We start from the raw sequence: 14,247 nt of genomic DNA, 5'->3' as shown, positions 1-14,247 counted from the left end.
AAGCCAATTATTTATTTGCCTTCACTGTTACTTGATAAACATTGCTAACGTTTGGTCATTCGTGGACAAATAAATCCAATTCTCTCCATAGCTTTCTGCAGTCTTTCTCCATTTAAATAATATTCGGCTCCTCTATTCCTCCTGCCAAATGTATAACCTCATGTATCCCCACATCATATTCCATCTGCCAAGTTTTTGCCCACTTGTTTAACATGTCTATATCCCTTTGCAGACTCTGTAATGCTCACCATTTGCCTTCCCACTTATTGTTATCTCAGCCACAAAATTGACTATATTACACTACTTTTCATCATTGAAGTCATAAATATATATTTTAACTAATTGTGGCTCCATCACTGATCCCTGAGGCACTCTATTGCCATCCTAAAAATAGCCCCTTTATCCCATGTCTTCTATCTGTTAGCAAATCCTCTCTTCTGCTAATATGACTCTGATACAATCTGCTCTTATTTAAAACCAGCTAATATCAAATGTCTTTTCAAAATGCAAATATATTACACCCACTGCTTCCCCTTTACCTATCTGACTAGTTGTTACTCAAAATTTAAAGTCAATATTTTGGGCGTTTTTCTTTCCTTGAAGCAATGCTGACTCTGCTTAATCATTATGTATTTATAAATGATCTGCTATTACATTTTTTTTAAAACCGACTCAAATATATTCCCAACATGTTAATCCTGATGTTTTATAGTTACCAATTTTTTTGTCTCCAATCCTTTTTAAATAAAAATGTTACTTGGGCACTTTTCGAATCCTCTGGATACTTTCCCAGAATAGAAGGATTTCTGAAGGATTGCCAACAGCGTTCCTTCTGAGCAGCTGTGCGGACATCCAAGTCTGGTGCACAGCACAAATTTTGAGAATCGGAAATCAGTGCCATGACAGCGTGCTAATTATTTGGCAATGTGTTGGTGTCGAGCCTGTGACTTTCCACCTAGCTGCTACCCTGGTCCTTCTATGTGGAAGCACCATATCCTCCAATGCACTCCCCTTACTAACTTGGAAATATACATCTCTGCTCCTTCAATGTTTCTGGGTCAAAATCCTGGAACTTCTTCGTTTTGACGATGTTATGGATATACCTACACTACAATAAATTGTAATGGTTCAAGAAGGCAACTTCCTGCCATCTTCTTGGGGTAGTTAGGGATAGGCAATAAAATGCTGGTCCATCTGTGACGTTCCCTTCCCATGATTGACTCTATATAGAGTCATAGAGATGTACAGCATGGAAACAGACCCTTTTGGTCCAACCCGTCCATGCTGACCAGATATCCCAAACCAATCTAGACCCACCTGCCAGTACCCGGTCCATATCCCTCCCAACCCTTCCTATTCATATACCCATCCAAATGCCTCTTAAATGTTGCAATTGTACCAGCCTCCACCACATCCTCTATGTAAAAGAAAATATCCTCCTTGGTAAATGTGTCCTTTCTTGGGAATGGGGATCAGCTTCTGTACAAGTGAAGAATAATTTCTCTTGCTCATGTACTCTAAATCCAGTTTGTTTCCTGACTTTCTTTATTAACTTGCATGGTAGCTTTCAGTGCCTTTATAATAAAGAACTAAGCATAGCTTGTTCTGTAACTAACTGTGATTTTGTTTAAGATATTGACTACGTTTCACTCTTGTAATTTTGTTTTCATAGGAGATATTAAGCAGTGATATCATAATACTGACCATCACGCGATGCTTAGCAATCTTGTACATATACTTCCAATTCCAGAACCTCCGACAACTTGGTTCCAAGTATATGCTAGGTCAGTGACTGAGTGCCTGTCCTTAAATGCAACTGACACTTGTATAAATAGGCACATATAAGCAAATTCAATGTGTTTATGCAATTAAATGTTCCCTTTAAATTTGTTCTTTTAGGGATTGCTGGCCTCTTCACCATTTTTTCCAGCTTTGTTTTTAGTACTGTTGTAATTCATTTTCTGGATAAAGAACTAACTGGCCTCAAGTGAGTATGATAATCCACAATTCAACAGTTTGGGGCATGTTTAGATATGCAAGTATATTCACGTTATGACTCTGTAGCTGTACCTTTTTAGGGCTACCATTTGCACTCTAATAAAATTACACTTGGTAGAAGACCAAATTGTGCTCAATAATGATTAGAATGTCCAATGTTTGACCTTTTTTTTTAAAAGTGACTAGTAACTACACTTGCAGGTAAATAGACAGTATGAAATAAATTGGCACTTGTTTGCTGTCATTTACAACATTTCACTTCTAAAGTGCTCCATAGCTAATTGAGTATTATGTCGAAAGGAAATGAAGTAGTAAATAACCAGTTTTATTAATTCACATGTTGATTGAGAGATTATTGATGGTTTGTACACCAGGAGAATTGCCTGGATGATCGAATAATGCCTTTGGAAGAAGGCAAGTATGCCTTCATTTTAACTCTGTTCAAACAATGGTATTTCAAGTGCAACATACCCTCCACATGGCTGGCTGGCTGTGTGCAGAAGAGCAAGAGAGGACCATTCAGTCCCTCTACTCTGTTCTGCCATTTAAAGAGATTTTAGCTGATTTGTGCCATGACTCAATATATTTTGCCCTTTAACCGAATGTCTTTTTTGCTTTTTCTTAAAAGAAGGCAATCTGAAATTTATAATTAACAACCAGTCTAGCAGCCACTGTCATTTTGTAGAATACAGCTTTTACCCATTGGCAACATTCTGTCCTGTAATTGAAGATTTTATTTTTGACTGGATTTTACAGGAACATTTTTATCCAAAATTAACTCTAAATTAATATTTCTTCGCAGTGAAGCCTTGCCTTTCTTCTTGCTGCTTATTGATCTATCGAAAGCCAGTGCCCTAGCCAAATTTGCACTGAGCTCCAACTGCCAGGTACTGTTACAATTGTGTGACTGAAAGTCTTTTTAACTGATATTGAACAAAAACTGGATTCAAATGGTGTTTTTAAATCAAAATTAGGGGATGGTTACAAAGAAACATAAAGAAGGAAATATTTAATTTGTGTAGCATAGCTTCTAATGGTCACAGTGGGACTTGATCAATTCTCTGGAAATGAATAACATTATGGGCTGCTGCTTGTGGGGCAAACCCACCATTCCTGATTAACTGTGGCATGTTTTGTTCATATTAATGGTTGGTACATTATGTAGCATGTTACATGGGTTTTTTAAATTACTTGTTCATGGGACATTTGAATTACCTGCTAAGCGAGCATTTACTGCCCATCCTTGGTCACAGAATTCTTTTACAGTGCAGAAGGAGGCCTTTCAACACAGTGTCTGCGCTGGCTGTCTGAGTTCTGAAATCAAACCCCATTCTCCTGCCTTTCCACTGTAGCTTTGCATGTTGTTTCTTTTAAATTGATTGCCATTGAAAGTGGTGTTGAGGTGTCACCATAACTGCTGCTGGACTTGATGTAGGTGCACCCAGAAAGCTGCTGGGGGAGAGTTGCAGATTTTTGAATGAGAGACTGAACGAACAATCAATATAGTTCTAAGACAGGCAGGTGTGTGGTTTGGAGGTTAACTGCATCTGCCCTTGGCCTTCAGGTGGTGAAGGTCACAGGTTTGTAAGGTGCTTTGGGAGGAGCATGAGTGGTTGCTGCAGTGAATTTTGAAGGTGGTATGCATTGTCACTACATTGATGAATTTCTCCTCCAGTGTCTTTAACTTGGTATTTGATTCCAGGCCAATGTGTGTAAACTTGAAATAATTTTTTAAACTATAATCGAGATAGTGGATTACGGAGCAATTCATAATAATCAAAGTTGGTGTGGTCTTACAAATTGGATATCTTCTTTGAGAAACTTATCAATTTTCTGACAATGCAGTGATAGAATAAATGACGCAAAGCATAGGAAATAGGACCAAAAATAAGCCATTCAATCTTTCGAGCCTGCTTTGTCATTCACTATGATCATGGCTGAACATCTCTCTCCATTTGAACCGAAGGGTCTCTTTCCATGCTGTATGATTCTACAGCCTGTTGCTGTTTCCTCCTCTCAAGAACTATATCTGACCCCTTTAAAACATTTCTTCAGCATTTTGGCCTCAACTGCTTTTGTGATGAACATTCCACAGGTTTACCACTGTCTGGGCAATGTTCCCTTTTAAACTGTGCACACAGCCGTTCTGATATTGTTTGGCATCAGCATACCAACATAGGTGAAGAAACTTCTCCTCCTGTCAATCATAAGTGGGCTACCTTTAGTCTGTAGGAAACATCCTATTACATTTAATCTGTCTAGTCCTATTCAAATCTTTGTAGATTTGAGATTCCTACCGGCATGCGTGCACATCCTCCTTCTAAATTCCAATGAATGCAGTCCTAACTCAACTGGTTTATCTTCGTACATGAGTCCTGCTATTCCAGGAATCAGTCTGATAAACATTTGTTGCACTCCTTCCACAGCCAGAACATAGAATTCCAATAGGAAGACCAAAATGCACACTATTCCAGGTGTGGATATTCCCTGTGCAACTATGGCAAGATATCCCTACTTGACTCTTAACTGTACCAAGGCTGACATTCCTGGACACTCCTATTGAATGGTCCACTCCTGTTCTTATTTTCTACATTTGTGTACTATTTGCCACCTTCACTGCCTGCTGTTGTCTTTTGGAAACCCAAATAGAATGCATTCAGTAATTGCCATACAAAAGGCTGATGTACAAGTTGTGGGCTTATGGAGTTAATTAAATAGATTGGTATGGTTAGAGAATTTGTTAACTGATGGAAGGCAAAGAGTTGACTTAAATAGGTCATTTTTCAAATTGGCAAGCTGTGAATAATGGAATGCCTCAATGGATCAGTATTGGAACCTCACCGTATTTAATTGAAAACTAACTTCTGAGGTTTGACAGGATAAATACAATGTGGATGTTTTTCTTGGTCTGGGAATTTAGAGAATTGGGACATTGTCAGGATCAGGAGCTGATCATTTAGAGTAGCGATGAGGAGAAAATACTACACTTAAAGGGTTGAGTTTGTCGCATAGTGTGGGTGCTCCACCTTGGAATCTGTTTGAGACTGGATTTTGGTGCCTTAAACAGGGAATTAAGGAAAATGAGGTACAAGTGGGAAAGTGGAGCTGAAGCCAAAGGTCCTATTGAATGATGGCGCAGGTTTGATAGTCTATGTTGGCTGACACTCCTGTTCTTGTATTGTAAGTCATTCTTTGACCTAAATTTGATTTCAAATTAGAAATGTTCTTATTGATCTCGAGCAACACAAGAATTGTACCAGTGGGTAGGAGAACTAATTATGGCTTTTTTTTTGTAAATTTGGATGTAAATGTAAAGAATTACGTTTGTATTTTTAAAAATGTGCATTGAATCTATTCACGATTTATTTGTTTTTGAGTTCAGAAGTTTTTGCAAACAAGTAGGCAATCATTAATTTTCCTGTGAGCTAATTCTAAGTATCTATTTAACAGGATGAAGTAAGGGAAAATATTGCACGTGGAATGGCCATTCTGGGTCCCACTTTCACTCTTGATGCTCTTGTGGAATGCCTTGTGATAGGTGTTGGTACTATGTCTGGTAAGCCACATGAAATCTACATCCTTGTGTGTACCTACTGTTAGTTTTATCGGAAGTAGCTGGAAATTTAAAGTTTAGAAAGGGTTTTGTAGGGACGTTCAGTTGTTCCATTTTTGTGGGTGTATGAAGATTTGAAACTGTACTTCCATCGAGTGAATAATTGCTCTCAGCGTGACTTTTAGTGGAGGTGCAGAAGACACTTGAAAAAATTCTCTTAGCTGTGGCTTTAGCTACAGTGACAAACCCAGCCACAAATGCACTCTTCGCTATGTAGAAGGTGAGAATATTTAATTGATCAGTAGCAGGAAAGGTTCATTAACATTTATAATTTTAATATTTTAGGGGTGCGACAACTAGAAATCATGTGCTGCTTTGGATGCATGTCTGTTTTGGCAAACTACTTTGTCTTTATGACATTTTTCCCAGCTTGTGTCTCCCTTGTATTGGAGGTAAGCATGAAGTTCAAAATCTTTTCAATACTGCATTTGACAAAATGTTAATGGCAATTAACGTGTAATTGATAAGAGCTGCACAGTAATTTTTTTGTAAGTTCAGAGAAAGCTGGCAACCCTGTTTTGGTATACAAGTGAAGCATGAAGTAGCACACCATACATGAGATGTGGTCTGTGCTCTAAGTTAGAGGGAGGAGATTATTGGAGTATGAAAGAAAGTTAGCCAGAGTTTCAAAAAACATTTTCTATAAATAACTTGAAGTGAGCATGGGCGAGTTTTGAGATTTATAGCTCAAGTTGGGTTTTGGATTTAGGCTTGCTTGCTGAGCTGGAAGGTTCATTTCCAGACATTTCATCACCCCACTCAGTAACATCTTCAGTGGGCCTCAGGCGAAGCTCTGATGAAAATTCATGCTTTCTATTTATATGTTTGGGTTTCTTTGGGTTAGTGATGTTATTTCCTGTGGTGAAGTCACTTCCTGTTCCTTTTTCTCAGCATGGACCTCTAGAAAGTCAAACTGGAGATTTAATGGAAAGGAAGGACATGGATGAATTGAACAAGTATTTTGCAACAGTCTTCCCTGTAGGGAATACAAGTAACATCCCTGTAACAGTGACAAATCAGGAAAAGAAAGGGAGGGAAGAACTTAAAATCATAATCACCAGAGAACTGGTACGGAGTTAGAGCTGTTGCCTGTGTTCTGATTTATTTCAACCTAGTGGCTTGGAAGGGAGTTGATTCAATGGGATGGAGACAGGAAATTGCAGCATAGTTAGCTTAATATCTGTGATAGGGAATTATTAAAGTTATAGCAGGGCACTTAAGTTTTTAGATTTTTGAGAAGATTTGTAGCTCAGGTTGAGATTCTGGATGTAAGTTTGCTAGCTGAGCTGGAAGGTTTCTGTTCAGACGTTTCGTCATCATTCCAGGTAACCTCTTCAGTGAGCCTCTGGACGAAGAAGCATTGCTGCTGATTCCTACTTTCTGTTTATATGTTTAGGTTTCTTTGGGTTGGTGATGTCATTTCCGGTGGTGGCATCATTTCCTGTTATTTTTCTTGGCGTGGTAAATCAGGTCCAAGTCAATGTGTTTGTTGATAGAGTACCAGTTGGAATGCCATGCTTCTGAGTTCTGGTGTGTCTCTCTGTTTGGCTTGTCCTAGGATGGATGTGTTGTCTCAGTCAAAGTGGTGTCCTTCCTCATCTGTATGTAAAGCTGATACTAGTGAGATTGTGTCATGTCTTTTTGTGGCTAGTTTGATGTTCATGTATCCTGGTGGCTAGTTTTCTGCCTGTTTGTCCAATGTAGTGTTTGTTACAGTCCTTGCATGGTTTTTTTTGTAAATGGTATGGTTTTGTTTTGTCTGTATAGGGTCTTTCATGTTCATTTAGCTGCTGTTTTAGTGTTTGGTGGTTTTTGGGCTACCATGATGCCAAGGAGTCTGAGTAGTCTGGCAATCACTTCTGAGATGTCTTTGGGATAAGTTTTTAGGATAATTTGGGAGTTTCGACATGGTTTGGTGAAAGGGAAATCGTGCTCGATCAATCTATCAGTCTTTTGAGAAGAGAACATCCCAAAGCACGTTATTTGGATTTCCAGAAGGTATTTGATAGGGTACCATGTCAAACGTTATTGTGGAAAATAAGTGTTCATGATTAGGAGATTGCCATCCAAGTAAGCTATCAGGAAGTATATAGTAGATCTAAATGTCTTTTACTTAAGTGTGGCAAGGTGTAATGAGAGATGTTGCACAGGGATTGGTGCTGGGGTTGCAACTATTCATACATTATGTAAATGACTTGAAGGGATAAAAGGTTTGGTTATCTAATTTGCTGACAGACCAAAGATAGGTAGAAAAGGAAACTGTGAAGGAAGTAGAAGGCATTACAAAAAGACCTTTGTTAAATGAGTGGTCAAAGATATGGCAAATGGTGTAAAATGTGGGAATATATGAAGCTGCATTTTGACAGGAGCATTAAAAAAAGCACATCTTAATGGAGGGAGATTGCAGAACTTTTAGATGCAGAGGAATATATCTAGACATTCTTGTGCACAGATTGCAAAAGATTAGTATAAACATGCAACAGGTAATCAGAAAGGCTTGTAGAAAATTGTTACTTATTGCAAGGGGAATTGAATACAAAAGTGGGAGGGTTATGCTTTAGAGTGCTGGTGACTCCACATCTGGAGTACTCTGCACAGTATTGCATACCTTATTTAAGGAAGGATGTGAATGTGTTGGAAGAAGTTCAGAGAATGTTTACGAAACTAATAACTAGAAAAGGTGAGTTTTATGGTGAAGAAATGCTGGACATGCTAGTCTTGTAACTGCTTCAGTTTAGAATAGCAAGAGACATCTTCATTGAATAAATAAAATCCTTAGGGGGCTTGACAAGATTGATGTGGAATGGATATACTTTCCTTGAGAGAGTCTAGAACATTGTTTAAAATCCAGGGGTTTTAAACAGATTAAGCATATTGCTTTTGGGGCTTGTCTTTCTGAAAGCAGAGTCCTTTGTTTTAGGGTAGCGATAGGTTGATTCTTAAGCATGGCATGAAAACTTATTGAGAGTAGGCAGGAATGTGGATTTGACATTACGATTGCATCAGTCACAATCATTCAAATTTGGAGCGTCAAGTCTGCCTACCATCCAATATGTTCAGTTTTCAGCAAACTATGCATTTTATTTTCAAGATCATCGACTATCACATTTCTTCATAGCTTTCCCGAGAAAGCCGTGAGGGTCGTCCAATTTGGCAGTTGGGTCATTTTGCTCGTGTCTTAGAGGAAGAGGAAGATAACAAACCCAATCCTGTAACACAGAGAGTGAAAGTCATCATGGTAAGCATTAAAATGCATCTACTGTATAAAGTGTGGAATTAATAACTTTGAGCACTGCACAACTGAATTTTTACATCTTGCAATAATTGTTTCTATAAATATTACACAATAATACTAAAATATTGTGGGGAAAATGACTCCATCAATCTAGTTTTCTGGCTGTTTAAATGTTATGCTGTCAATTTAGTCTGAAATTTGTAGTGAGTTCAATAAATTGTCAATTAATGATATAACATATGGATTTTTTTTTTTTTGTTTTATTGGGATCATAGTCTCTAGGACTAGTCCTAGTTCATGCTCATAGTCGCTGGATAGCAGAACCATCTTCACAGGATAACCCCTTAGAAGTGCCTAAGTCTGGAACAAACGTTGATGGAAATATGCCGAAACGAATTGATCCTGGTGTACCACTCTGGCAGTTCTATCTTTCCAGGTAGCTGAACATTTATGCCAATAGTTGTCACTTCAAACAATGACTGTAAAAGAATATTTTAAGTGGCTACTCACTGGTGCAAATGTGGAAGTTACTTTTTAATATTAGTATTTTAAGGTAATTTTAACTTCAATCAAATAATCAAACATTTACAGTACAGGAGGAAGCTATTCTGCCCGTTATATCTACTTTGGTAATCTAATATGTGACTGAGTAATTCAACTTTCCAGCTCTCTGTCGATAGCCCTAGAGGCAAGTCAATATTTAAATACTACTTTTAATGTTATAGGAGTTTGACTCAACCACCCTTTTTCAGGTACTGAGTTTCAAACTCCCACTATCTTCTTGGTGAAAAATGTTTTTTCTTTAACTCTCCTCCTGGTGTTATTCCTCTTGGGCTGAATACAAAAATGTGGTGCTGGTAAAGCACAGCAGGTCAGGCAGCATCCGAGGAGCAGGAGAATTGACATTTTAGGCATAGGCCCTTCATCAGGAGTGTGAGGGGGGAGGGGACTGAGATAATTAGGAGGATGATGCTGGGGCTGGGGTGAAGATATCTGGGAAGGTGATAGGTAGATGCAAGTTGGAGGGGGTGATAGATGGAAGGAAGATGGACAGGTCGGATAATTCAGGAATTCTTGGGTTGAGTCTGTGCCTCCGGTTGATTTATATTTTTCTACAAATGGAAAAATTCCCTTGCATTCACCCCATTTATGGCTCTCTCAATACAATGAATCATTTGGGACCCCCAAACCTTTACTCCAAGGTAAACAATCCCAGCCTATCCACTCGTTCCTCATGTCAGACCCTTCAACTCCAGGCAGCATCCTCTGCAATCTCTCCAGTACTATCATATTTTTCCTATAATGAGGCCAGAACTGTATGAAGTATTCTAGCTGTGGCTTAACCATCATTTTATCCAGCTCCAGCATTGCCTCCCTGCTCCTTCTTATTCTCTGCCACAGCTAATAAATACAGTTATCCCATAAACCTCCTTAACCACCTTTTATATACTTACACTGCTATCTTTTGAGATCTGTTCATGTACATGCCAAGTTCTGATCTTCAGTACTTGCCAGGTACTACTATTTGTAGTGTTGCCTTGTTGGCCCTAACCAAGTATGTTTCGAGATGAATTCCACTGCCTACTGTTCTGCCCACCTGACTAACGCATGGATATCCTTCTGCAGTTCATGGTTTTCTTCCTTCCTCTTTACTACTCTACCGGTTTTCTATAATTATACACTAAATTTAAATCCAAATCATTCAAATAGACCTCAATCAGCAAGGCTCTTAGCTCAGCCCTGTGGAACTTTGACTAGGAACAGAGTTCCAGTCTCTCAAACATCCTTTTCACAAAATTCCCTGTTTCTAGCCTCTCAGCCAGTTTTGGATCTAACCTGGCAATTTGCCCTGGGTTCTGTGAACTTACTTTCTTGACCAGACTGCCATAAAGGACTTTATTGCTAAAGTTCATGTAGACTCCATGAAATGTTTGTGTTGGCCATCTGTTAGTCCTTTTTCAAGCTAGAGATTGTCCTGGTGACCTTTCTTGTTCTTGAACTGTACTGGATGCAGTATTCTAACTGTATTGGACAAGGCAAGTGTTTTGAGTTTGTAGCCTAATACAACTCCATAAATGAATCCTACAGGTTAATGCATCATTTCCTTTCTTTTGTTTCACCTGATACAGGATGGTCAGCATGGATATTGAACAAGTAATTACTCTTGGTCTAGCACTCTTCCTTGCTATCAAGTACATCTTCTTTGAGAAAGCAGAAACTCAGTCGTCTTTCTCATTGGTGGGACAGAAGAAGGATATTGATAACTGCATGAATAATACTGGAATTACCAGATTCCAATCATGTTTAACAGATGAACCAATTAATAAAAATACAGGTATGAGTTTGTATATGCTTGTTATAGTTGCTATGTACTAAAATAGAATTTTCCATAATTGAGCTACTGGAATGTGCACAAACTAAACTAAAGGGGGACAAATTTCATTTTTTAAAATACTTGAATGAATTAGTTCTTAATCTGTTTTGTATTGTCATATTTTTGACTGAATTCAAATTCTTACGCTGGTAAGATTCTTTGGCTTCTAAGTCTCGCCTTTTAAAATTGCATGATATAGATAATACATTTTTGAGCTTGTCTGAGGCTTACATTTTCATTGGGTTTATACAGTCCTTCTGATTACAGATATTGGGTTCATATTGTACAAGTTGATGATTTTGTTTTGAAATGAGAGAGTTCACTTTTATTTCCCTTGCTCTATTTCATAAACTAATCGCAGGTAATATTTTCTGCAGACCAAGTCATAAAGCCTATTGTGTATTCGATCCCAAAACCGGTCAATCGTTCATCAAAAGCAAATTTTGTGTTCGGAGACTTCACGCCTCCTAGCTCCTCCTCTTCAGGAACACCTGAAGAACTGGATATTGAGTTTCCATTAGGACCACGATCAATTGAAGAATGCTTGTTCATACTCCGAAGCCCAGAGGTAAAAGATCTCTCATTTAATTAGTCACTGTTTCAACAATTTTTAGTATATTTGTCTTTTGAAGAAATGTGAATGTTTTCTGTCTGATTTGAATCATGTTCAATGACTGTTTAGTCAAATGCTGATATTGTTTGTGCCTGTATCGAACTCCATTACAGTGGATTCATTGACTTTCTATTCATTCAAGGTGTGTTGTTCTTTGCCCATTGCTAAGTTGCCCCTGAGAAAGTGGTGTGAGCTGCCTCCTTGAACTGTTGTGGTGTGTGTGTGGGGAGTGGTGCCATTATGGGGGGAGTTCACATATTTTTGATCTCATGGCACAGCATGAACAGCAATAATTTCCAAGTCAGGATGGTGAGTGTCTTGGAGGGAAACTTGCAGGTGGTAATATTCACATCTACCATTGTCCTTCAAGGGTCATGGGTTTGGAAGGTACCATTTGAGTGAGTTTCTGTGATGCATGCTGGAACTGGACAGCAGTGTTCGAAGGAGTAAATGTTTATGGATATGGTGCCAGTCAATTGGACTACTTTTGTCCAAATGGTGTGAAGCTTCTTGAATATTATTGGAGCTGCGCTCAGCCAGACGTGGGGAAGATTCTGTCACACTCCTGGTGCCTTAATGGTGGGCAGACTTTGGGGAGCCAGCAAGTGAGTTACTTTCCGCAAGATTCTTGGCTTCTGATTTGCTCTTGTATTATCTCTCCACGCTTCAGGCTCACTGCCTTTATTCCTGATGAAGGGCTTTTGCCCAAAAAGTCGATTTCGAAGCTATTTGGATGCTGCCTGAACTGCTGTGCTCTTCCAGCACCACTAATCCAGAATCTTGTATTTAAGTGGCTAGTCCAGTTCAGCTTCTGGTTAATGGTACCTTTCAAAATGTTAGGTGGGGATTCAGTGGTAATGCCTTTGAGCACCAAGGTGTGATGGTTGCATTCTTTGTTTTAAATGGTCATTTCCTGGTACTTATATGGTGTGAATGCCACTTGTTAGACCAAACCTGGAAATTGGCTTCATTTGGACATGGACTGCTTCAGTATCTGAAGAGTGGCAAATATGCTGAATATTAAACAATCATTTGCAAACATCCCCACTTCTGATCATCTTATGGGAGAAAGATTATTGAAATAGGTGACACTGGTTGCATCTAGGATTCTCCCCTGAGGGACTCCTGTGGAAATGTCTTGGAGCAGAGATAACTGATCTCCAAGAACGGCAACTATCTTCCTTGTATGACATTTAGGGCACCAAGTAGTGGTATTCTCCAGATTCCTAGTGACTCCACATTTCCAAAGACTCCTTTACTACACTGTCAAATACAGCTTTCATTTTGAAGAATAAATTTAACAAAATGAAGTGAGCTGGATTCTCTCTTGACGTCTTTATAACCCCATTGCTGTAAAGCTTTCATGTGGTTAGGAGCTGATTTGCTCTGGTTGAACTGAAGCTGAGCTTCAGTAAGCAAGTGTAGCTTGACAGTACTGTTGATGACTCCTTCCATTGCTTATCAATTGAGAATAGACTGGAACAGTAATTGGCTAAGTTGGATTTGTCCTGCTTTTTGTGTACACTGTGCTGAACGTGTTTACAACTCTTAGGACTATACGCCAGGGTGCTGCCAAATTTGCTGTATCAATCCTGGTGGTATGACAGGACCTACCTAATGAATGGTGTTTTGTGGGGCATTATGTGTAACTGTATGATTGTCAGGCTGTTGCTTGACCAGTCTGAGTCAATTCTCCAATTTTGGTATTAGCCTGTTGACCCTGCTAAGTCCATTGTTTCTGGCCTAGCCAGTGTTTTAATGATTTGTTACACTAGAGCTTGAGCACCACCCACCATTGCTGTGGGTTTCGAGTGACATGTAGGCCAAACCAGGTAAGATGACCGTTTTCCTTCCCAAAAGGATATTAGTGAATTAGATGGGCTTTTTTTTACATCAATGATTTGATGGTCATATATAGACTTCTTTAATTGTAGATTTAAATTGAGTTCAAATTCCACCATCTGCAGTCGTATACTTGAGCCCAGGTCCTCGGAATATTAAATGGCCCTCTCAATTTACTAATCCAGTGACTACCACTGCAGCATTCAGCTCACCTTATTGTAGATAACATATATATGCTGAGAAATAGGCACCAATTTCTATACTATGCCTTGTTTATTGCATTTAACATAGGAACTTCTAAGTATTTTTTTTTGCCAATGCTAATTGTGGAAGGTTCACAGTTAAATTTAGTTGAATTTGGATGTTTAATTTCTCAATTTTTGATGCATGTCAACAGCTGAATGAGGAATTTTAATCACTCTTATTGCTAATTAAAAGGGCTCTAAATTGAATTAAATAATTTTTTTTAAAGATGCACTATTATTTTGCCAACTTTGAGTTTAAAGGTTAGATATTTTCTAATCAACACTTCCAAATGTGTTCCAAATACCTCTGGAGCAGGTGTTTATAGT

At 38.6% G+C, this 14,247-nt stretch overlaps 1 protein-coding gene across 1 annotated transcript in view; it reads left to right on the top strand.

Moving 5' to 3' along the window:
• hmgcra (3-hydroxy-3-methylglutaryl-CoA reductase a) overlaps window positions 1–14,247 on the top strand; it is a 41,502-nt gene that overhangs the window by 13,721 nt on the left and 13,534 nt on the right. Inside the window, exons 3-11 of the mRNA XM_072547872.1 lie at window positions 1,673–1,784; window positions 1,900–1,987; window positions 2,801–2,885; window positions 5,449–5,554; window positions 5,897–6,003; window positions 8,730–8,849; window positions 9,122–9,282; window positions 10,976–11,181; window positions 11,598–11,788. Coding sequence (XP_072403973.1) covers window positions 1,673–1,784; window positions 1,900–1,987; window positions 2,801–2,885; window positions 5,449–5,554; window positions 5,897–6,003; window positions 8,730–8,849; window positions 9,122–9,282; window positions 10,976–11,181; window positions 11,598–11,788 — 1,176 coding nt within the window. The remainder of the gene's footprint in view (window positions 1–1,672; window positions 1,785–1,899; window positions 1,988–2,800; window positions 2,886–5,448; window positions 5,555–5,896; window positions 6,004–8,729; window positions 8,850–9,121; window positions 9,283–10,975; window positions 11,182–11,597; window positions 11,789–14,247) is intronic.

Source organism: Chiloscyllium punctatum, chromosome 2 (assembly GCF_047496795.1).
Source record: "Chiloscyllium punctatum isolate Juve2018m chromosome 2, sChiPun1.3, whole genome shotgun sequence".
NCBI lineage: Eukaryota > Metazoa > Chordata > Chondrichthyes > Orectolobiformes > Hemiscylliidae > Chiloscyllium > Chiloscyllium punctatum.
The sequence above is the reverse complement of the archived record's forward strand: the minus strand, read 5'-3'. Positions and strand labels throughout refer to the sequence as shown.